At 44.4% G+C, this 24,495-nt stretch overlaps 1 protein-coding gene and 2 long non-coding RNA genes across 4 annotated transcripts; 2 read left to right on the top strand and 1 right to left on the bottom strand.

The window, feature by feature from the left end:
* Positions 1–3,728: 3,728 nt before the first annotated feature.
* lipg (lipase, endothelial) lies at positions 3,729–9,533 on the top strand. Its single transcript, XM_053421326.1, has 10 exons — positions 3,729–4,060; positions 5,187–5,374; positions 5,623–5,802; positions 6,600–6,711; positions 6,806–7,024; positions 7,132–7,374; positions 7,601–7,721; positions 8,200–8,427; positions 8,543–8,647; positions 8,761–9,533. Exons 1-10 carry the CDS (start codon positions 3,970–3,972, stop codon positions 8,771–8,773), a joined length of 1,500 nt encoding a protein of 499 aa, XP_053277301.1. The 5' UTR covers positions 3,729–3,969; the 3' UTR covers positions 8,774–9,533.
* Positions 9,534–12,972: 3,439 nt separating this feature from the next.
* LOC128437652 (uncharacterized) lies at positions 12,973–15,613 on the top strand. 2 transcript variants are annotated; one of them, XR_008338249.1, is made up of 2 exons: positions 12,973–13,233; positions 15,011–15,613. It is a non-coding gene; the product is annotated as an uncharacterized LOC128437652 (long non-coding RNA). The 2 variants fall into 2 exon arrangements; XR_008338248.1 differs by having other exon boundaries at positions 14,207–15,613.
* Positions 15,614–16,722: 1,109 nt separating this feature from the next.
* On the bottom strand, positions 16,723–21,089 carry LOC128438443 (uncharacterized). The gene is made up of 3 exons (XR_008338339.1): positions 20,968–21,089; positions 20,770–20,848; positions 16,723–17,093 (listed from the first exon to the last, which is right to left on the bottom strand). It is a non-coding gene; the product is annotated as an uncharacterized LOC128438443 (long non-coding RNA).
* Positions 21,090–24,495: the final 3,406 nt, after the last annotated feature.

The following is a 24,495-nucleotide window of genomic DNA, read 5'->3' as shown; positions in this document are numbered from 1 at the left end:
CTGCCCCCCTCCGCCTCCTGCTGTGTCACTGTCCGGCGTGGCGCTGCTCGGGCCGCACGGTGGCGCTGCTGTCTCACGGTTGGTGTGTTGGATGGGGGTTGACGGGGAACTGAGGGGCCTGCGTGAGCAGAACCCACCTAGCCCTTGATGGAGCTCCATGACTGGAGATACACAGGCAGATGATAGTGACACAGTCTAATAACAACAGACCTGCAGTTCATCACATCTTCATGAAATCAACTTGATTGTCAATTCTGCCACATGAACAGTGGTGATTGATTCCTGGTGTAAACATATAAGTACACAGAACACAGAAGTTGACAGAACATATAAGTAATATATAGTACAAATAGTACACAGTACGTCGTAGCATAAGGAACAGGGATGGATAGGATGATAGTTGTGCAAACCGTAATACTGCAAAAATGGATGAGAGTGCAAACAAATACTACATGGGAAGTTATGTAACCTACAGCCACAGTTAAATATAGCAGCAGTTGTAGTGTGATAGAAGATCTAAGATAAAACCGGAGAAGGTGATGTTTTCATCCCTTACTGTTTTTGTAGTTGTTGTTGTTGTTTCAGTTGGTTTGTTTGTTTGTGAGCAGAATTATGTAAAAACTGCAAGGTGGAATAGCATGAGACTTGGTGGAAGGATGCATTATGGGTCAGGGAAGACCCCATGAATCAGTCGCTGGGTAAACATAAATTCTGCATGGCATCAAACTGAGTCATGGCTAGATTAACCTGAGATTAAATCATGCTCTGTTGGTTTCCTGCCTGCAGCCAATGATTGTGTCTGTTACATGTTTTCAAACATAAACTGTGTTTAAAAAGCTCCATTAACCTGAGTGCATCGACCCAAGGAGGTTATATTTCCGCCCCTGTTTGTTTGTTTGTTTGTTTGTTTGTCAGCAGGATTACACAAATCCGACCAAACGTAGATTCCCACGATACTTTGTGGAAGGGTGGGACATGGGCCAAGAAAAGAACACATTCAATTTGGGGCTGGATCCACAAAAAGGCGCAGATCCAGTAATCTTCTATCTTGTGAGATGTTTTTTTGACATTTTCAGTGATTTTCCAGGGAATAATTCATGGATCTTGATGTGGGGGGGAAACAGGTCTTTTTCAGGAGACTGCTCTCTAGGAGTGTGTGCAGTGTGGTGGTGCCTGTCTGTTGGGCCTTGGTGGAGGTATGAGCGCTCCTGAGTTCTAGTTGTAACCGTGTCTCGATTCAATAGTTTTGAAGGCTGCAGGTTGTGGTGCTGAAGAAGTGAGTGCGTCAGGACAAGCTTTCCCTGGATGAAGATGTTTGAGTTACACTCTTTCTGCTCTGCACACAGAGCCGCCTGCGTAGGTCAGCATGATTATTTTAATATTGCACTGTACCTCATTGTTGGGTCTTGCCAGGCAGACCTTGTAAACCAGGGAAAGCGCAGCACAGTGCAGAATCAAACTGGCACTCAGACTGGGCAGCCGGCTGAGGACTGTGGATGGAAAGAATAACAGTAACACTTCTTATGGGCATGAGAAGCGACTTTGTCTAAAAATATGAGATCCAGTGTCTAACATCAGGTCAGTGCCACAGACTGATTCTGGGAATTCCTTGTGCTTCTTTTGACAAACTGCAGAGTTTCTGTCACTCTGAGGTTCAAATAACTACAGCGCAAAAATCAAAGGAGGGAGGCGATGTAAATTGTAAAAGTCTGACAAGCTAAACATGTGTTTGTCTCAAAACAGAATCGAGGTCTTTTGAAAGCAAGAGGAATTATTCTTCATGTTCACCCACAAAGTGGAGGGTTGCATAATTTTAGCAAATTTAGATCTTGTAAATATTTTCGGAGCGATGCAGCCAATTGTATGTTCTGTACAGGTTCTGCTTCTGCTGCAACAGAACTGAAGGTTTCATTATGACTGGACCCATTTTTACAAATTATAATATTTATACATTTTACAAGAAACTCTGCAGCCGTGACCATCACATTCAACCAATGACATCTGAGTTCTTCTGTCTCATGAGCACCTTTGACCTTCGTCCGCCCTTTGCTCTGTTTTCTGTCGGAAAGTCAACAGGAAAGTCTCCAAATGGGCACAGACATCAGAAGCGTTGTGATGAACCAACCCGTGACTTTTCCTCTTGAACCCTATAGAGACACATTGCCTGCATTGAAAAGCGCTGGTCCTTCGTGAGCCTGAACAGGAAATGAATCACCAGATGAATTGCCACTGACTGTGCGCACAAGGACTGGTACCGATGTCTTCACATGATTCCCAATCCTGACACAACACATCCTGACATGAAGCAATGACAGCGACCCTGCAGACATGCCTGATGTTAATGGACAAATCAATTCTTTAAGAGTGAGCAGGGGGGATTTCACTGAACTGTATCATCCCACCAGATGAACTGTAGTGCCCTCTGCAGTTGCAGCATCATGTATATTATGTTTATTTATACTCAAGATCTCGACCCAGCTCCAAAAATACGATGTTATTTTGGATGCTCCTGCATCGAGCTCAGCGTCACTCTCATCCTTTGAAGACTACTTTTTTAATCTCAATGCATGATTTAAAAAAAGAAGGGATAAGATGTCATTTATTTCTGGTGATGTCCGTGCAAGTCACGGTGAATCTGGCAGCATTGAGAGGATTGGATATGGACTGGACAGAAAAAATTGAGTGGGACATGTGTTTAATGCAGTGTGTCACCTTGTTGTGCCTACATGTTGCTGTTCTCTGCCAACATCCCTCATTTTCCTATCACGCAACCACCTGCCTGCAGTGTTTCCTAAGTTAAAGAACAGGAAACAATTCATATAAAGAAAAAGTATCTGTGATTTATATGGCACATTTCAGCAGAAAACACATGGATATTTGAAAGAGACACAATTGTGCAGCAACCTGGTGTGGGGGGGGGCTTTGTTTGTGTTTGAGGATATATATTGTAGCACTTGCACTGACCTTGTGTATATTGTGAGCAGCAGCAGCAGCATGGCTGTGTTTGCAGAGATGCATGTGGAGGCTGTGCAGAGTACCAGGGGCTGCTGGGGCGGCAGGTGACACTTCCTCCCGCTGGGCCTGATGCGTGTGCACACACACAGTGGTGTTATTGTAGCGGGGGACCCTTGCGTGAGTGCGCCCATTCTTCGCCTCATCAATTGAAACTGGTCGGTGAGCTAAACCGATGGCTGGATGTGCGCCAGACAGAGGGCACGATGCCTTCATGGGGGAGGGAGCCTCACCATTCCTCCCCCCTCACCCCCACCCACAACACGGCCCTGAGCCTTTTAAATATTCCCTTAGACGCGCTGAGGAGGGTTTCCCACGTATGGAAATGAGCAGAGGGAGATTATGTGATATTGTTTTATGGTTAAGGAATCATATTGTGCGAATCCTGTGGAGTCAGATCATCCTGTCAGCGCCTCTCCGAGACTCTCGGGCTGTTAAATGGTTATTTTTTTTACGCATTGTTCGCACGCACCGAGGCAACAAAGCTAAATGACCTTCATACCAACACTATAGCTACAGGATCCGTTTTTTTTTAAGTCTGCTTGCGTCAGCCTTACACGCCCCGCAAAAAAAAAAAACACGCGCAACGTGAGAAGCCTACTACGACTCCATTCAGTTTCGCCACGCCTTCAACGTAAACAAATGGGGGCTTGACCAATGAGATGCTCGATAGATCAGCCGATGATCAGATGACTGAAAAGGAGAAACTATTTAAAACTGTAATGACACCCTCCCGGCAAGTTTACACGTCTGAGGAGCGGCGCATGCACAGAGGCACGCACCGCAACGCACAGTAACGCACCACCGGCTCACTCGCTCGCTCTTTGTCGCCACTGGATTCAGATCTCATCCACTTTACCCACCGAGGCGCCACCAGAAACCCGGCGACACAAAGACACATTCTATTTTTCCCAGGGAGCTTCCGATCCCCCTTTAACACTCGCGTGGGACTGAGAGATGAATCATAAAACCCTTTTACTGTGGATTTTCCTCCAGTGTGCCGCTGCGCTCTTCGCCCCTGCGCTTGGAGAAAACGCCGCTCTCAAAGGTAAGAAAGGCTTTGTGCACCACTCTCCATTCATCACTATCATTTATTCATTTCCCCAGCACCAAAAGGGGGGAGCTTTTAAAACCGAACGTGGCACGCGTAAAGTGCGTAAAAGGTGTGCGTAAATGGAAATATAATTTAAAGAAGCATGATATTAGAATTCTCTCTCCTCCCTGCCTAAAGGGCTCCGGTGCGTTTTGGGGCGATGGGGCTTAATAATGAGTAGGAACCTATAGAGTCTATGGTGGGAACAAGTGTGCCTGGACAGAGAGAGACAGAAAACCGGGATGGATTTCAAAGACAAGACTGCGACGTGTCCTTTTTGGGAGAGCGGCAGCAAATATGCACCAAGAGCAGGACGCACAACGCCACGTCTCCCTCTATGTGTGTGAACTATTTGGAAAAGATAATTCTGCTGAACCCTCGTTTTACCACAGACCGCTCACCGCCGTCTTTACTGCCCAGCTGAAGTCATTTTGGTCGGTGTGGCCCATTACCAGAGGGTGTTGAGTTCATCATTTTCATTTAAACCCAGACCTGGTGTTTCTGCCCTGCGGTTTAAAATCACTCATTTGCTTCACCAAGAATGACTCCCTCTGAGAGCAGGAGTTTAAAATAGCTGAGGGCTGAGTTTACACATGTTATTATTTTATTTTTTTCCTCCTGCGGGTAAACTGCCAGAATCCTGATGTTGCTTTTCAAGCCCAGAGTTTCAATTTTGCAGTCTGAGCCTCAGACCATGAGAGCTCACTGTGTTGTAAGTCCTCGCCAGCTTTGCAGAGATCCGGCTGCAGTTGTGTCACGGAGTTTGAAATAAAAGAAGAGAAGGGTGACGGTGACATTTGGGCTCCGCGCCTGCGTCTCCGGTACAACTTGAACCCTTTATTGTAGCAGATGTTGGCTGCGAGGGCGAGATGATTGGCTGCTTCAGTCTCCCCCATGCAAGTGTGAGGGATCAGGGGCTGAATGGTTTTCTGACTTATCTTTGAAATGTGGAGAGATCGGTGTGAACTTCTTCTTTCTTGTTTTAAAGTCATTGTAAAGATCAGGAAAGAGATGGAGGAAAACACATTTTGAATCAGTGTATTTTCTCGGTTTGATCTAACGTTGGTCATTTCCCCCTCAGGTCAAGACAGTGAATTGGATGAGCTGTCAACCGACAAGCCAATCGATGGCGTGGTCAAGTACAACATGAGGAAGAGTTTGGATTTTGAGCAGGAGGGCTGCTACCTGCAGACTGGCAAGAAGGATCGTCTAGAGGAGTGTGGCTTCAATGCCACAGCCAAAACCATCTTCATCATCCACGGCTGGACGGTACGTGAGCCAACATTTATTTTCTATCATCATATCTAGTTTCAGATCCCCTCTCCATCTGGGTCACAGACGATAAAGCCCAGCCTCACCTCACAGAGGGAAGTGTAGCTTGAGTGTTGAATGATCGGAGGGGAGAGGGCTTTGATTGTTGAAATTCATCATGTGAACGTGAAATAACTGTCAGGGAGAGGACATCCCATTAAAGCCGTTTGCCTGACTCCCATTATCCCCCTTTTCCTCTCCCTCAGATGAGCGGGATATTCGAGAGCTGGATGCAAAAGTTGGTCTCCGCGTTGATGCAGCGGGAAAGCGACGCCAACGTCGTGGTCGTGGATTGGATAATGATGGCTCAGCAGCTGTACCCCGACGCAGTCAACCACACCCACAGTGTTGGCCTCGATATTGCCACCATGATAAACTGGCTACAGGTGTGTAGGCCTTTTATTCTCCACGTACACTTGCTCTCACCTGATGAGTCCTGAGTGCTCTGCTGAAAATAATCCGACCATGCAAATACATAATTTGGTCAGGCTGCACCCGTCCTGGCACAGAAATGGTTAAACTTTGTTGCGCTTGGTCTTATGAATGCAAGGTCTCTTTAGTGTGTGTATATATAAATGGATTTGCTAATGTCTGGGATGTCTGAGCAGCCTCGACAGTTGAGTCAGTAATGCTGAGTTCCTGCAAATCCACAAGAACCGGCCTCCCTTCTGTTTTTTACCTGCAGTGAGATCATGTGAGGTCTTCTGTGAGCTTGACAGAAGTGCCAAAACGTGTTTGAAGAAATCCATTTTGATGATTTCCGAAATCAAAACTTCGCCCCAAGGCAATCGCTCCATTCCTTGTGTTGTGTTGCTTCTTTAAGAACCATTAGATCAACGCTGACAGGGGAATCTAATGAGGATTATAGTCTATTTAACACTTCAGAGGCAGAGACAACAATTCTCATTCAGGACTGTCCAACAATTGGACCAAGTGAGGAAGGATTCAGGCGTCCTGCCACTTAGTTGTAAACATGGACAAAGAGTATTTCATGGAGACAAACTGAGACAGCTGGTGGAGGCTCTGTTGCATGGACGGGTCTGTCAGTAGATGTGGTCCGGGTTAACTGAGCTTGGCTCGGCTGCAGGCACGGTGGATCATCACTGGCTGAGATCCAGGATTTGTTCAGTTCGGGTTCGTGGCGGCAGCTGCTGATGAGTGTCGTCATTTTTCTTTCTCACAGGATGAGCATCAGCTGCCTCTGCTAAACGTGCACCTGATTGGCTACAGCTTAGGCGCTCATGTAGCCGGCTACGCTGGGACATTTGTACGAGGGACCATCGGCAGAATTACTGGTGAGTTCAGTGCAACATGAATCTGGAATAAACCCGACTCAAAGATGGTGCTGCCTCTGTCTCCTGACACCAAGTCTCTTTGTGTTTCTAATAGGTCTAGACCCAGCAGGACCAATGTTTGAGGGAGTGGAGGAACGGAAGCGTCTCTCTCCAGACGATGCCGACTTTGTGGACGTTCTGCACACATACACCAGAGAGGCTTTGGGAGTGAGCATTGGCATCCAGCAGCCTATTGGGGACATTGACATCTACCCCAATGGCGGCGATGTGCAGCCCGGCTGTGCTCTGGGTGACGTGCTGGCAGTTGCAGGAAGTACGTTCTTTACAATAAACACAGAAATCTATAGAAATTGGGAATTTTGGACTCTATCTATTTTTGAAGCTGTAGCCCAGCTAACCTGCCATCCTCTCTTTCTGCAGATTTCATGGAGGTGATGAAGTGTGAGCACGAGCGCGCTGTGCACTTGTTCGTGGACTCCCTGATGAGCAAGGACCACATGAGCTTTGCCTACCAGTGCACGGGCCCCGATCGCTTCAAGAAGGGCATCTGCCTCAGCTGCCGGAAAAATCGATGCAACAACATCGGCTACAACACCAGGAAGATGCGCAAGAGGCGTAACAGTAAAATGTACCTGAAGACAAATGCCATCACTCCCTTCGGAGGTACGTTACCATCCAGATATGATCTGTCAATTTGCCTTTATCTTTTACTACTATGTTTATTTCCTAGAGTACTACTGATAAGAAACTATACTGAGATATGGTAGAGTTGCTTACAGTTAAAGTTCATATCTCGCATCATTTACGATTCCAGCTACTCGTGTAAACTACTACTGCACACAGCTCCACGGTCGATTGACTATTAACTTATTTTCTCTTTTCTCTCCAGGCTACCACTACCAGATGAAGATGCACGTGTTCAACAGAAAAAATTCCGACAACGCAGATCCCACCTTCCTTGTCAAGTTATACGGCGCCAACAACGACACAACCAAGATATCTGTCGATGTGTAAGTACAAAACCTAAATCCTGCAGAGTCCCCAAACGCCACAACATGACAATCTATAAAGCCACTGTGCACTGGGTCGATACTGACCCCCATCTGGTCGCTCCGCTGCCTGTGGTACGCAGAAGCACTCAGGCTTGTGACTGTAAATTTGGAATTTGAACTTGAACTATGTTTGTACTGACTGACCTTTTCAAAGTGCCAGTCACGTAGGTTTGTTACGCAGTACAAGCTCAGACTGGGGGAGGAACCTCAGTCAGTCAAGTTTCCATAGATGCTAATGCTGATTAAAGCCTTTGTTGGAATTCTTGGATGGAAAAAGAAATACCATATATCAGCAGAGAGGCATCCCAGGGGCTTAGATTGTCATGCGAGGCTTACCGGTTTTCAATAGTTTAGACTTTTAATCCTCTAATAAATGCGGAATTACAATAATCCACTTGAGCACACATCTGACCTAACCTGGTTTATCTTTGTTCAGCCACGACAACGTCATCGGTCTGAACCTGACCAACACCTTCCTGGTGTTCACTGAGAAGGAGATTGGGGACCTGCTGAAGATCAGTCTGAGCTGGGAAGGAAACGATGAGTCCTGGAGCTCCATGTGGAAGAGCGTGAAGAAGTCCTTCTGGGCCTGGAACGCCAAACCCCCCAAACCCGTCCTGGAAGTCCGGCGCATTCGTGTGAAAGCGGGAGAAACGCAGAAGAAGTAAGTCAAAGGGAGAAGCTGAGTACAGACCACACATCTGCTCAGTGTGCAGAATAAAGTTTTATTACACTGGTTGAACAGTTATTAAGTTGTTGTTTTTCTTTTTATGTTTCAGATTTACTTTCTGTGCTCAAGACCCTTCAAAAACTGAAATCTCACCAGGAGAGGCCGTAACGTTTGTGAAGTGTCGTGACGGCTGGGAAGTGAAACCTAGAAAAAGGTACGAAACATTATATGATTTTTAGAAAGGCCGCAAATAAGTACGCATTAAATATCTGGCTCCTGTGCAATCTGAGGTATGGTTTTTTATTGTTCTTCTGTTTCGATCAACAGGCTGCCCATGTAACAACTCAGCACTTCCAACAACCAATGCACCGTCACCACGGGGGACCCAACATGGATCAACGAGGAGCACTACCTTCTCTTGATGCGAGCACTTTTTCGTTTGGAGGAGGATTGATCGGCGCACGGTGGGGACGAGCTTCAGGTTTCAGCGTCTGGAAGTTTTCTGGTAACTTCTGAAAACGTGGACTCTGGGCTCTGTCCAGCGTACGAGACAGCAGGAGGTCTCCTTGCAGGCTGGAAGCTGGGGCGGTCCTTAATGTCAAATGGCCTGTGAGAGTTGCAGAAAGTTCCTTTTTTGTGTGGACTGTAGTAAAGTAGAATACAGATCTGTGCCTGGGGACAAACACCAGCAATTGTAGTCACTGTACTGTACATTTTTTAAATATTTCCTATTTATGAATAGAATGGAAGCACTGCAAGACCAACATTATTTATCAGAGCACATCCCAGTTGCAGTATTTGTGTGCGTGTCTGTGTGTGAGTCTGTGTGTGTTTTTTTTTTTTTTTTTTTTTTTTAAATATGTGGGTGATTGTGTGTGTGTGTGTTGTGCCCAAGATATGTGCCTTTCTGCTGAGAGATTACTGATACACTGTATAACTGAAGGAGATACCGGATCTCGTTGCACACAATCTTTTTGAGGAGGCTTTGTGCGTCATGTTACTGTTACCGTTTGTGGCTTCTTTTTTTTGGGGTTGTGTCTATGTATATAATGTAAATAACTTTTTGGAAAAAAAATAAATGCACCTGTTATTTGTAGAAACCGTTGCCTGTGTCTTCTGTATTGGTCACTGTCCGATCTCTGGTGAAAGTTCCTATCCATCCATTGTCTGTACCACTTTAAGGGTGATGGGGGGGGGGGGGGGGTCTCAATCCCAATCCCAGTTTACATTGACTTTATTTAGATTCTCTAATTAACCTAACTCCAATGTGCAGGTCTTTGGACAGCGATAGGGTCGTAACTGAACTAGGATTCAAACCAAGAACCTTTCTGCCGTGGGGCGACGGTGCTGCCCCTCTGTGCCACGGTGCCGTCCCTGGCTGATCCCAGGTTTCACTATGAGCCCACATCCTTCCCCTCGATTTGGACTGATGAGCCTGTAAGCGGCCTTGACAATAATTTGTGAATCGAGCCACAACTGCAATTTTCGAGTGTTGGTGGCAACGCCTTAGTGAAACTGATACCTGAGGATCAGCCAGGTGTACAGGGGGAGCCAACACCTTTTTGATACCTCCTTGCTTTTGATCTCTATTCTGTTTGAATCATGAGCCAGTTTGGAAATAAAGATGTTCTTTAGTCCTCGTCACATCTGATTTACCAGTAGCTCATTTCCTCAGTCCAGACATCTCGATATCTCCCTGCAAACTGGAGAACTCGTGACTAAATAGACAAGTTACTGTACAACATTTGCGGGCGACTGTCTGTGGAGCAACACGGCGAACAGAGCAGAATTCTTTCCTGTATTTGTAATTGCTTCTCTTTGTTGCCACACATGCTTAAAGGCTCACTAGTAGCTATCTTTCAACATAGCATAAATCTTAGATCGTGACTCGTAATGAATCTGGAATTCCACATGCATTCCTCCTCTGCCATGACACAACAGCATGTGTCGGTGCATGCAGCGGCGAAGTGGCAACCTCCTGCTCAGGAACGGAAATATTTCTCGAAACACACCGATGTCTTTGTTGTCAGTGAAATGCCAGGGAGGTTAGTAAGAGAGGAAACATCCCGGTACACTTGACATCTGGTGATTGAGTCCCCCTGAGTCATCCTCCGTGATTCCTCCTACTTTTTATCTATAGAAACATCTTTTTGTGTCCAGTTTATTCTCTGCTTATATTTCTCCTCATCCCTGTTTCGCTCTCGTGTGAATGACTCGCTGCAGCAGTGACCAATTTTCCACGAGTCAGACGACTTCCATCCAGCGAGGCCGTGAGTCCGTCTGTTCCTAGAAACACGGAGCCATGGGGTCACCACACTGACCACCACACTGACCACCACACCACCCAGTGTTCATTTAGTGACTCATTTCAGCTTTTATAGTCATGAAGTCTCTTAACCTTCTCAATTCCATCTGCCTCTTTAGTCCCAGTCTGCTCGACCAGTTGAGATTCTAGAACTGGTCGTGGGTGAGGCGGGTGTTTTTAAACTCTTGAAGGTTGTTTGACAAGAAACTCCTAACTTGAAGTTGATGAACATGAGTGGACGGAGTTTTCTAAGTTGTCGTTATTTGTTTTAAGAGTGGGAGATTGATGAATTGTCTTTGGCAGGTGTCTGTTTGCAGATATGGACTCTGCCATGGCTGCAAATGGCCGTTTTCACCTGTGGCACCACTTAATCCTGGTCGTTAACCTAGACCCATGTTTTCTCTTACTGTCTCATACTGTCCTTCAGATGATTGAAGAAAAAGTTTATCATTTTTTAATGAATTTCCTTATTGGATTTCTTGCCACAAGTTTCATTAGAAGACTATCAACACTTTGAATGTTTTCATGTCAACATTAAGCTACAATCAACATCAAGAAATCCAATGACCTTCCAGATTTCAGTGAGTCCTGGGTTATAAAGAACATTCAGTGAAAGTGCCTCTTTGAACGAAGCTCCGGTGAATCTTTTTTTAAAAGACACAACTCAAAATCCACATATGAACAACAGCACACAACATAAATCAAAACACAACTTGGGAAAGTGCGTTTGTTGTCGGTTGACCCTCAAACATTTCCACCCATTCATCTGAATCATTTACATTTAAACATGACCCTATCCTACAAATAGATCCCCAGTCACAAGCTGCATGCGACTGTTGGCGTTTCCTGTTCTACATCATTGTCAAATATCTGCCTGTCATATATGTTATCACACGGCTCTGTGTTACATATCGGGGGGGGGTTTACAAAGCCGAGAGCAGCTCACATGTAACAACACAACTCTTTCTAAGCAGGAACACACACAATCCACAGTGACCTACCACAGATGAGCTGTTCAAAATGAGCAGCCAATCAGAGATCACGTCCTTTGCGGCCTGTGTTCAGGTTTCTACAGTTCACACATAGTTTGTCTACATGCGTCTATAATTACCCTGTCACCTGGTCCCGCGGCTGTGTTTGCTGGTGGGCGTGTGAGGGCAGACGGTTTTCCACATTACTCCTGGTGCACACGTCACACTTTGACACCACTGTTATGGTGAGGTGGGATTACTTCCTGCACACGGCCTCTGGTAAACATAGCGGTGTCAAACCACGTTTCCAGGTTTTAGTGAGTCCTGGGTTTAAACGGCAGCTACCGAGAAAATTCATGTTAACCTGATTTTTTAAACTGGATCTTTTGTTGAAAGACGCAATTCAAGATCCGAGTATGAACAATGACACAAAAATTCTAAACACAAGATTAGAAAGTGCTTTGTTCCCACTGTGCCTGACTGGTATTTCAAGTTGTTAAATCCAGATCAGGTTTCGGATGCTGACAGTGTGTTTTTACTGTAGGTGGCACAGTTTACAGTATAAATTCAGGACATATGCTGATCCGCCAGGTGCGTCTCTGAATAAATCTCAAATGTCAAACACTCTTTAAAGTTGACATATCGATGTTAACCATTGTTAGGTTTCTGTTCCATTCTTTCTTCTTGAAAATTCAGAGGAACTCCTCTGGTTAAAAACCGAAAAAAGGAAACCAACCAGATAAAAACCATTTTCTCTGACGGCAGCACAAATTAAAAGTTCATCATTTAATTCTAAAAGGAACAAATATTTCTCAGAAATCTTTATATGAAATTATAGAAATATTTCTCAGAATTATTTGTATTTATATATATAAATATATTTACATTATAACTGCAGCACTGCCGAGAAGAGGCTCTGGATTCAGACTGCTGATAAAAGAAGATTTAACAAAACCGTGCACATTTACAATCCACCTGAATGAACTTGAGTACGTTTGCAGATCTAAATGTTTTCTTTTCATGGTCCTTCAGGCGGTGTGTCTGTCATTGCTTCCAAACCATTAGGCGCAGCATGCCATGTGCGGGTCTGTGTTGCTTGTTAACCCCCCCCCCGTGCCACGTGCCATCCAGATTAAAGGGTGGTGGTGAATACAATGCCACATGTTGGGATGTTGGCTCAAGCCACGCACCAGCAGCAGAGAGGCGGGGCAGGGGGGGGGGGGGGGTGATCCTGGTGGTCCACGCACGCACTGATGTCAAAGTCAGAGTGAGGAGCAGTTTGAGAGATCTCGGGAAACATCTGAGAACGTCACAGCGGTCGAGTGGAAACTCTCAGCAGAGCTCGTTGTTGAACTCCACACACACACACACACACACACACACACACACACACACACACACACACACACACACACACACACACACGACATGTGCTGTACTCCAGCTGAGTGGTTGTGGCACGTCAGTCCAAGTCTGGCTGGAGTTGAAAGCACCGAGGTCATATGGTCTCTCCGTGGTTTCCAAGTAAGACGTCCTCTTGAATTTTCTAGGAATGTGAGCTGTGAGAAGGATGAAGGTGGACCGGACCGGAGTATGATCTTTCATAAGTCTGTTTGGACAAATGATCCGCTGGAAATGTGATGTGAGGACAATGTTTTGGTTGGTTATCTGAAAATGGAAAAGCCCAGGTGCAGTGGAGGATCAAGCGGGACAAATCAAACATGAACCCGTCTTTGCTTTCAGCACAAGAGAAGCTTCATGTTTTAGTTGTGAAGAATCCAGCTTGAATCATCTGTTTGGCCTTTTCTCCCTCGGATCGATGACGTGAGCCTGAGGGACAGAGACACTGATTATTTCTTTTATCAATTAAAGAAGATGAAAAGCAAAATGACGTCGTTCATGTAACTCTCCCAATCGCTGCAATCAGCAAAGTCGAGACTAGACCTTGTGCAATGCAGCCCTCTCATTCATTTGAATGGAGCCAGTCTGGTGGCACAGCAGAGGTGCCAATGCAGCACAAGTGTAGGGGGGGGGAACCAGCTCAGCTTTTACTACAAAAAAAACCTTTATCAGCAAGTTGCAGTGTTGATCAATCAAATACATGAAAGTACGAGTTCCTGATATATGGCAGTTCCACATGAGTAATTGTCATTTTGATGACTTGCATTTAACTGTGAGAGTAAAAAACTCTAAGTAGCCTTCACATGAAATAGATTCGACTCAAAGGTGGTTTCTGTAATTTTTCCAATAAGTTTGGAATCAATTTATTATTTGATATTGTAAAGAAAATGGGGTGAATTGTGATGATTGACAGCTGAGACTGACTCTGATTGGTTGCCGCGGATGTATCTGCAGGACCTTGATACAAGGGGTTTCACAGACTCCGGCTCCATATACATACACAGCGCAGTATCTGGGATATTTCAGATACAGGAAGTGGAGACACGGTTTATAGTTCTTCATAATGGTAAAATATCTGCCTCTTGTTTATTGTCAGGTCGTTGCACGTGGCTCCGCACTGTGTCTCACGGGGACATCGAGACGTCAAGAGGAAAGTAGAGGGCACCTCACAGGACTCGTTCTAAGTGGGAGAACATACACTGGTCAAAATAAACAACCAATCAGAGATCACAGGCTTTGCGGCCCATGTTTATGTTTTGACAGTGCATACATTGTTTGTTTACACGCGTCTATAATTACACTGTCAGCCGGTCCCTGCGTGTGAGAGCCGGTGGCCATGCGAGGTCAGGCGATTTTCCACAGGTCTCCTGATGCACACACGTCACACGTTGACACGGCTGTTATGGAGTCACATTTGTCTCCTTGTTACCTTGAACACATTGGTGTGGGATCAGCCTTGCCTTATACAACGTTGCAGCTGCAGGCGGAGAGGTTTCTCTCAGTCGGAGCTGTTGCTAGACGCATCAGTTCCTGTTTTACGAGTTCCAAGGAGAGTTCCTGAGGTCAAGTTCATCACCAGAGGCCCGACTTCATGATGAAGGACGTCTGCCAACACAAGCTGAAATAACCATCTTCTATTTGTGGGACTCATGAGTTCTCCGCTTTTAAAAACGTCATCTTTCTGGTTAATAAGATTTAACATATTTATGTAGGTTTGAGAGACAGAAGCAAAGTTCTGTAATGTGCAAAGAAAAATGGTAGCGAGGGTTATAATTAATAATATTATATCTGTGTATATGTTTTGGATTTTTGGATATTAAAGGCTAAAAAGTTGAGTGAAATTAACTGTGGTTATAATCTCATGTCTTCCATGAAAGAGCTTTATTTCCTGTGCTTAAAGTTCCAGAGCGCAGAGGTCATGTGAGGTCAGGGGTTCGTCGCCCCAAACGATCTCAGCCAGAACCTGTGTCTGGCTCTAAGCTCCTAGCTGACCTCAGGCTCCCTTCCCCGGCCGACAGGACGTCCCAGCATCACACCATATTCGACAATGACCACACCCCGTCCACAGAGTACAACTGGAGAGACCAGCGGGCCAATGGTTGAGGAGCTTTCCATGTAAACCCAGATGACCCAGGCAGCTGTCTGAATCCGAATCAGCTCTCTTCCCTTTCTCTCATGGAATTTCTCCTGTTGAATGGAGAATTACTGCCTGTGTCTGAATGTCACATATTTGCCACGACTTCTTCCCAGATGTCAAATGGTATTTTCAGAGTTATCTTCCAAACAGGAACTGGGTAAAGCACAAATGGTTTATTTCAATTTCTGTTTCTATTCCCAGGAAATATCTAAAACCTGATGGTTAACACGCAAAACTCTGTTCCACTGTCAAAGGCTGTGTTTGTCACCGAGTTGTATTTAATGGAATCTCATCCAAATATTGATCTGAAGAGTGTTTAACCTTTTGAAGGGGTAATTTGGAATAAATACTTCAAAAATAGGTCTACTACCGTGTTTCTACAGCTTATTAATCAATCAAGTTTGGTTTGTCGTGCACCAAACTGAAGGTAAAACCCCAAATTGTAATCATTTATTTTATGTTTGTGTACAGATGAATACAAATTACATCAAAAGTGTTAAGAACTAAAACTTTAGATAAGTTCCGACCTAGGCTAGCTGTTTCCCCCTGCTTCCAGTCTTTAAGCTAAGCTAATCTTTTCCTATAACAATTCTAGTTTAATGCACACTTTAGATTCATATGGATTTTCTCAATTAACTCTCAGAAAGAAGGAGAATAAGTGTATTTCCTACAGTGGTGAACTCTTCCTTTAAGCCATTCGATGTACCTAAAGTTACCCTCAACGAGATGTGTGTGAAAGTTGAATCATGGGTTCGGGGACGGGCCTAAAATAGAACATTACAGTCTGTTTGAAAGACACCTGAGTGGTCGGTGACCTGAGTCTGAGTCAATATTAGAAAACCTTTAGTTCAGGTCACTCAGTAAAGTCAGAGCGAATCAAATCCCGCACACGGCATAAAGCAGGGTCATGGAAGGTGAAACCCAAATAAAAAGGTGAAGTTGTCACATTTCTATTGATCTCCTCCCTGCAGTCATCACAGTGCGTGTGTGTGTGCGTGTAATTTCAACCTGAATTGTGTTGTCACATAATGACCCTCACTGTCAAGGTCATGTTCCCGCTCCTGTCCTGTTCGTTTTTATGTTTGTTTTTCAGCAGGATTACGCAAAAAGTACTGAATCAATTTCTCTGACATGTGTGTGTGTGTGGGGGGGGGGCACTTTCTGGCAAAGCCATCAGGGACAATTTTGGGTTCACAATCTTGCTCTTGGACACTTCGGCACAAAGATTGATCGAGCCAGGGATCGAATGACTGACTTTCTGGTTAGTGGATGACTCGATATAACCCCCTAAGCCATAGCTGCCCCCCCCCCCCCCCATAACCCAATTATGCTTTCACACTTTGCTTGCATGGCACTCGTAGGTGTTCTTAGATGAGAAAATATCAGCTACAATATAGGAATTTCTCTCTAAAACTCTTTCATCTGCTTTTTTTTTGTACTTCACATGTTACCAGCACCACGCAAGACCATAAAAGTGTCAATTAGTTATGATTTATTATTGGATGAAACGAAGGAACAGCCAGTATGTTCTCATTATCCTAGCAAAGGGTTTCACTCAAATGTAATTGGTCTTCACAACAGTGCAAGAACACAAACCCTGAAGCTCTCCCACAGACTCGCACAGAGCATCACTGTTGCTAATATTGAACTGTATGATTCACTGTGCTCCGACACACACAGACACACACACACACACGCACCCACACACACACACACCGCCTCTGATGCTGCTCGGACCATTGTCGTTTCTTCTGTGGCCGTTTCATGGTGTCAGAGGTGTAGGCTGAGACTTTCTCATGGGAACGAGCCAGACATGAATGAGGAATGCAAAGAAATGCCCTCGGAGCTGAAAGCAAGTGAAAAAAAAACTGTAATCTGCTGAGAATAGGATTTATGTAATTCTCACATGTTACAAAAGAATACGTTCACTCTCGTCTACGCTGAATTTCCAACGAGACACGTCGATTAAACTGCTTGAAATCAGATTAAACATTTTGAACTACACAAACACAGTCTGGGCAGGAGGTCGGCAGGCTGCACAGAGGGATGCTGTGTATGATTTTAATGTTTTTTTCTGAATTTACATTGTGCTTAATTCGATTTGGAGGAGAATTTCAGATTCTCATTTATCAGTGATGGTTACTGGGAATGGGGGAGACTCTTTGACGTGCCTCGTTCCTGTGGGTGCGGGTGTATCAGCCCTTTATCAGCATTCTAAATGTTTGTTTTCCACATGTTAACCACAGAGTGACACCATGTGTTTGCTGAACAATGGCCTTTATGGACCATGTGTGACTTAAAGCCAGTTCCCTGCTTGTATGATTACATTCTATTTCGCCTGCGTGCATAACAAAGATAATCCGCTTTACGACAAAGTCACACGACAAAACATTTACTAATGTTTTTAGTTCTGGTTTAATCTGCATGTGGTGGTTCTCGGCTGCTTTAGCCTGTTACTACATGGACAGGCTTAGGTTGAAACAACTCACTAAAGTGTTACGAGACTGTGAAACATGGACATTGGTCTTTTTTATGACGTGGACTCAGGACAGAGACGCATTTTACCGCCGCCAAGCCAAACCCATGAAATGCATTTGTCTTTGAAGTCATATGGTTTGATTCCTGCGCTCAGAAGATCTTTGGTTTTACAGTGGATCAAACACAGTGGATTGTCTACAGGCCGAGTCGGTGCAGCAGCAGACAGATCCCACCTCAAAGGGAACTTCACTTTTCATCAGAGCCACGCTGGTGTGGAATGAGGATTTACTGTTAATCTTTTAATACCAGCAGCATATTTCAAAGACACTTTTGTTGAAGACAGTGGGGAGGGGCAGTGTAAGTGCAATGAGGTCATACACTCATCCCACATTGAAAATCCCTTAAATGTGGCGACTTAAAATAATATCAAGTCATATTTTATTGTAAAGGTTTATGGGTTCCTTATCATTTCCAAGTAAAGTTTTCTGAAAATACGTACACTATTTAATATTGTTTGCAGTATTTATTATAGTTTGTAAGTACATTTCAATTTGCATATTTAAAAAAAAAAAACATTCGAGGATCCGTCGGAAAGGTTCTTCACCTTAAATGAGGGTTACTACACCAAAGTGTGTAAAATGGAACATGTTCTGTATTTATTTATTTATTTTATAAATACCTAATATATATACAAATAAATACTTTGAAACAACATAAACACATACTTCCATTAAGTTTATCAGGTTTGGAAGGCGATACTGATCGATTGAAGTTTACATAAAAATTGGTGCAAAGCGATCCTGGTGCATATGTATCTGCAAATGTGAACCATTGTGCTCTTCCGTCGCAGTGAGATTCCACTAAAAGGCAAAAATGCAATAAAATATAAGTAACCATAAAATGTTATTTGCCTTTGGTTCTGCAGCCTCCTCACGGTCGGCGTCTGTGCGAGCTCATAAAATTAAACGGTCCTTCTTCAAACTTCTTGAGAATTAGAGATAAGGCTTTGTGGTTAATATCAGCCCTGCCTGTAACTCCTCCGCTTTTTCCCCGTTAAGATATTTTGGTGCAATATTAAACCAAATCACACAATAATAAAAATTACCACAATTTATCGTTTTTAAATTGCCCTGGTCAGGTGAGCATGCTGAGCAACTAAAGATCCTATTGTAGTGGGATCACAGCAGCAGGTTCTGACCTTTGAGGACTTTATACATTATGACATGAGAACTCTGGACTCGTGGTTTCCACATTTTGATCTAAACTACTCATCTGTAAAGTTCTCTGTCTGTATCTTCACTGTTTCTGCAACCAGACAGGCAGGCAGACAGATGGACAGGCAGATGGACAGGCAGGCAGGCAGACAAACAGACAGACAAACAGGCAGGCAGACAAACAGACAGACAGAGAGACAGACAGACAGACAGACAGACAGACAGACAGACAGACTGGCCTACTGAAAAAGCCAAAACACACACAGACTCAAGGTTATACCAGCTTGTCATGCCTGGTACCAATGAATAAATATTTGGATCCGTGAAGACAGAGCTGCTCCATCAAGGACATTATTATATAAGCTGTATCATTAAACTCTGTGATACTTCATATTGTAAAAAATATGGTATAAACAGAGATTGTCCAACTCTGCAAGCATCTTCTGGTGCACAGGACGTGTCCTGTATGTGTCTGGCAATAATAACAGTAACAGTAATAATACACACTGGAGGACAAGGATTGTCTTCTGTCCAAAAATTACATCTGCTCTAACTGCTCCAGATAAAAAGCATCGAGCAATGAGAAGCAGACTGTCCCTGGTTGTTCTGCTTGTTGGATTAGAAACAGGGGAACATGATTGAACTCGTGCCAGAATTGAATTTCAGCTTATTTTATCAATTACAAGCATATGTCGTACTACTTTACTCTTTATATAACAATACTGTTGGTTACTAAAATGGATTTGATGTTGTAGTTTAGGTTACACTCCTGTGCTCAACACAATACTGTCGCCAAGCACCAACTCCAAACGTTCCATTTGCTCTACACAGGAGTTCCACCCTGCATTGTGGCCTTGAGGCATGAATCATCGGTGCAAGCACGAGACACGCCCTGCTAGAACTAGACTCACCAGGTGATAGATTGCGGCAAAGAACCATTGGAACTCAATTTATATCGGCAACGTTTTATTTTTATTTTGGCTCTGATGTTTTGAGTGAATCCCTGAAGATGAAGCTGCTGGTTTTAGCTTCATTCCACTCGTAGGGACTTTAAATCTGCAGTAATCAATATTTACTGATTGTCTTTGTATAAAATTGCCACAAAAAGTTTGTTTAACTCTTTGAATAATCCCATTACAGTTGCCACAGTGCCGGTGACCCAGCTGTGTGGGACATCACGGACTGTCTAGACTTTTCATTATCACATGTTTGCTGAACCTGCTGGTGTCGTTAGAGATTTTGGGGAAATTGTGCAATATCACGGTGGAGTTTCATTTAAGAAGAAAATTGTGTAATATTAAACTACAGTAAATCAGACTGAACTCGTGATGAAGGCTCAGGACAAAGCTGACCAGTGAACATGTTGGCTTTGGTAACGAACTTGTTTCACATGTATGTAGTATTATCATCCTGTCCCTCTGAATTTTACCACAGTTTTACTCTAGTTGTTACTGTAACCTGGGGGGGCTTGACTTGTATTACTGTCATCCTCCTTTTTCCTCTCAAATCTCTTTCCCCATCACTGAGTTTCTCCTCCGTATCCGATTAACAGAAATCCTCCCAAGCAGGCTTATGTTACTTTAAACACAGACTTGCTATTAAGAAGATCTCACCTATCAACCTCTCCATCCTCCTGATGTATGGGAACTGACCCCATGAGCTTTACTGTATGTTGTGGTTTTCCGTGGGAACCTATGTTGACTGAGGAACAGACACAGCCATGTCCTGGCTTGATATGGATTATGCAACCCCCTGAAGGGTGCTGATGGTGTTCTCAACTCAAATTACACCCGCAGTGGGACATCTGTGCACATACCTGAGCACACTTACCCTCACACACGGCCCTGAAGCTGACTTCAGCCTCTCCAAAGGGAAAAGGATTAAAGGTGACCATAAACGGGAAGCACTCCTGCTCAGCGCAAACACAGACACAGTCATGAGCAGAATGGACGCGGGGGGGTTGAAGGGATTTCCCCCGGGATTGTGTATTTTGTGAATGAATGAGTTGCACACAATGGCGTGACACACCAGCTCGAGAGATACAGGGACGAGAGCTTCGGGAGGAGAAGAAAAAGATGACAGACGAGCGCGCACCGAGAAATGCGAAACCACTTCTTCCTGCGGCGGTTGGTTGTTAGTCATGAAATAGTATTTCAGAAAGAATGAAAAGGAACCACGGAAACTGAAAGAGAGAGAGAGAGAGAGAGAGAGAGAGAGAGAGAGCGGGGAGAGAAAAGAGCACAAACGTGTTGATTGGCTCAGGACGGGGTGCCTGATTCTCGGCCCTTTGTGATTGGCTGAGAGGTATGGCCTCACCTTAAAAGAGGGTTACTCCAGTTCAATGACATTGAGATTTCCATACGTGTGTGCATGTGTCGGCGTGGTGGAAAACTGAGCCTTCACCACAAAGACATGCCTTTTCTAATCAGCAGCATGTGTGGGCATCAATCGCTGCACATTCCTGAACCCGTTCATTTCCTTTACTGTGAGAACATTTCTAAAAGCTGTAAATCAAGATCTAGGATTCACTGGAATAAACGGAAGCTCAAAGAAACAAGTAACCAAATAACTTCCTCATCAGTTCCACCGAATGTGACATGCATCACTAAGGACCGAAATTCATTTGTAGGGATGTACACAGTCCTACTCGGTGTAGCGGAGCCAACCCCCCATGCCAACTCCAACCCTAACCCTGACCCTTTCCCCATCTCCTCCACCAAAACTTTACACTGACCCTAATCCCCGGGCCGTGACCCGGTGCTCTCTTTGAACGTTAGCCACTGAGGGCGTGACACTTGGCCAAACAAAGGGACTTTGTTTCAAATCCAACTCAAGCCTCACGAGTGAGAGAGATTTGCCCACCAGCCCAGAGATGTTAGAAGAGAGAGGGACAACCCACTTAAGGAATTGTATTGAAAAGTCTGTAACGCCAGAAGATGTTTGTTGTACGACTCATGTTCCCGGTTTAACCCAATGGTCATCTTTGAAACCAGACAAATTTGAAATGTTGGCTGTTGTTTTACATGTACATGTCATTTCAGCTGACGCTTTTGTCCAAAGCGACTTACATTTTTAGGACACTCAACATTTATGAGGGGCCACTTAGGGGTTCAGTATCTTGCCAAGGACACTTCAGCATGCAGATGGGGAAGAGTGGGGATTGAACCGGCTAACTTCTTGTTGGAGAACACCCACTCTACCCCCTAGGCCACAGCACCCCATGTTCGGTTCAGTCGTTCATTATCCTTGAATCTTGACAAGAGAAATACAAAGAGCAGAGGCATATAAAAAGGTTTCAAGATGTCCCCCATAACATACTAAACTAAATGCAACCCCACAATCTCCGTCAAGTCACTGAAATTAATGCGATAAGATAACAACAACAAAAAATTGTTTGTACTTCTATTGCATTTGTAAAAGGCTCTAAATCTCCCAACTGAAGGAACAGTTCAAACTATGGTTTCTGAAATATTCACGGTGAATCCAGCAGGGGATCCTCTTCTGTGTTCACACATCAGATTCCATGGATATTAAACTGAAGGCCAGGTGGAGAAAGTCCACAGAGACTGCGGATCGTCTTACTCGGACATTTGCGTCGCACCTCCTGTGGAGAAACTACGTAGGAGCCGCGGAGTTCAGTCCATGTCTTCAAAGCAGCTTTACTGATCGTGAGCCTCTTTAAGGTTAACTGAAAAAGTAGATCTGCCACAAACTGCTCCCAACAACGAACCAGATTCAGAAGTAGAGAAAACGTACACACAGCACCTTTAAGTCTCTGATGGGATAATCCAAACCTTGATATAAAGTGACTTCGCCAGGACTTTAAAACCTGAAATAATAACTTTGAAGGGAGCTGTCTTTAGAACACGAGGCCGGTCATCTTCTCTTCTCCACAGTGTGTCTTCACTGCAGGGAGGCAGGATGCTTGTAAACTGAGTTTACCATGACATGTTCTCCTTGAAGTTTTCAGAGCTGGGTGGATGCTTCCAACAATAACAGAGACAAGATTGATTGATCCCAGTCATCGCTGTTTAATATCAAATCTAAAAGTGAACGTCTGTTATGGATTGCTGGTCATAAAGGAGTGTTTATTCTGTTGCCTCGTAATCATTGCTTACCATTGGTGTGGCCTCCTTGTGTTTGTAGTTGGCGACTTATTTTATCAGGAAAAATAATGACTTACAACATTTCAAATATTTCAGTGGTATCACGGAGGACAGGTTGAGTTCGCGAAACGATGAAACAGGCGTCTTTTGTCTCTGAAGTCAGGTCGGTTAACGTGTAGAGCCACAGGCGTCCCTTGACTCACCCATCTCACACACCCATGAGAGGAGGGTGAGGAGCATATTTTAATGTCTTTTCCTGGAAGGAGGGACTGAGCTGCAGGGCTTCGACCAGACAGCTGGAGAACACATGAGCCTGCAGCTGTCCACCTCTGTATAATATGAATGACGTGTGTGTGTGTGTGCTTCTGACACTCATGAAACGACCCACACAAACACACCTACAGGCACACACAGACACACACACACCTACATGTACAAACACACACCTTCAAGCACACACCCACCTCATTCCATTGTGGACGCATCTCAATGGTTGATGCTAAACTAAATATAACAGAGTGTTAACTGTTTGTGTCTTTAATCGCTCATCCCATGAATCGTACCGACAATGGCGATGCACCATAAAGTCTAAATGGACCAAAGTCACAAAGCTTTCTTGGCCAGACACCCGTCTCTGAGGTGGATCTCAGACTAGATCCCCCCCTCAGAACCTGAACGTTTCCCTGGAGGTTGTTGGAGATTAGAATAAACACAGTTACAGTTGATATCTTTCTTTTAGAATAACTGACGATGGCCTTTACAAATTTGTCCTCCATGTCAGTTTGTACCGGTGAGAAAATTCTGAGTAAACTCTTGTAACCTTGAGTTGTTTGGGTACAAGATGAAACACCCACTGTGATTATGTGGATAGAGAGTCTGAACACACCCTCACGTTTTGCAAGCTGCATATTTAATGACAGGAGAACTGGAGATGATGAGAATCACCCGAGGATTAACTTCAACAAAAGACATTCTGCAGGCGGTGGCAGAGTGTGTGTCGCTGGATTTACTTGTCTGGTGACTTTTTCTTTTTTCGTACGTGTGATTGCTGTGAAAAAAGAATAAACAGCACATGTTATAACTGAAGTCCTCTGACGTGATTTAGATATAATTGGAGTGTATAGTGTATAGAGCTGCTTTAAGAGCCGTGGAATTCCTGCATGTTGCCTCATGCACTATCATGTGCAGCGGTACGTTGTAAACATACAATGACCTAATTCACGCTAATACTTGCACTTTGAGCGACTGGGGTTTAGTGCTATAATGGGCAGGAGAGGCGTTTCACAACAATTACATGGTAAACACAACCTGCCTGTGTCAGCCTGAGGGAGTGACTCGGCACTTTGAAAACCGATAGGTTGGCCGGTAAGGGCACAGGAAAGTTCCTTTGTTTTCAGTAAATCCATTCATGTCATGTTGTTAACTCACATGCAGAGTGACTCAGTCCTTC

This window comes from Pleuronectes platessa, chromosome 4 (assembly GCF_947347685.1).
Source record: "Pleuronectes platessa chromosome 4, fPlePla1.1, whole genome shotgun sequence".
NCBI lineage: Eukaryota > Metazoa > Chordata > Actinopteri > Pleuronectiformes > Pleuronectidae > Pleuronectes > Pleuronectes platessa.
Note: the sequence above shows the minus strand (reverse complement) of the source record. Positions and strands in the feature narration are given on the sequence as shown.

Coding starts and splice junctions, on each gene's coding strand:
- lipg (XM_053421326.1), top strand. CDS start 3,970: ATGAATCATAAAACCCTTTTACTGTGGATTTTCCTCCAGTGTGCCGCT. Junction 6,712..6,805: donor GACCATCGGCAGAATTACTG/GTGAGTTCAGTG, acceptor TGTTTCTAATAG/GTCTAGACCCAGCAGGACCA. Junction 8,428..8,542: donor GCGGGAGAAACGCAGAAGAA/GTAAGTCAAAGG, acceptor TTTATGTTTCAG/ATTTACTTTCTGTGCTCAAG.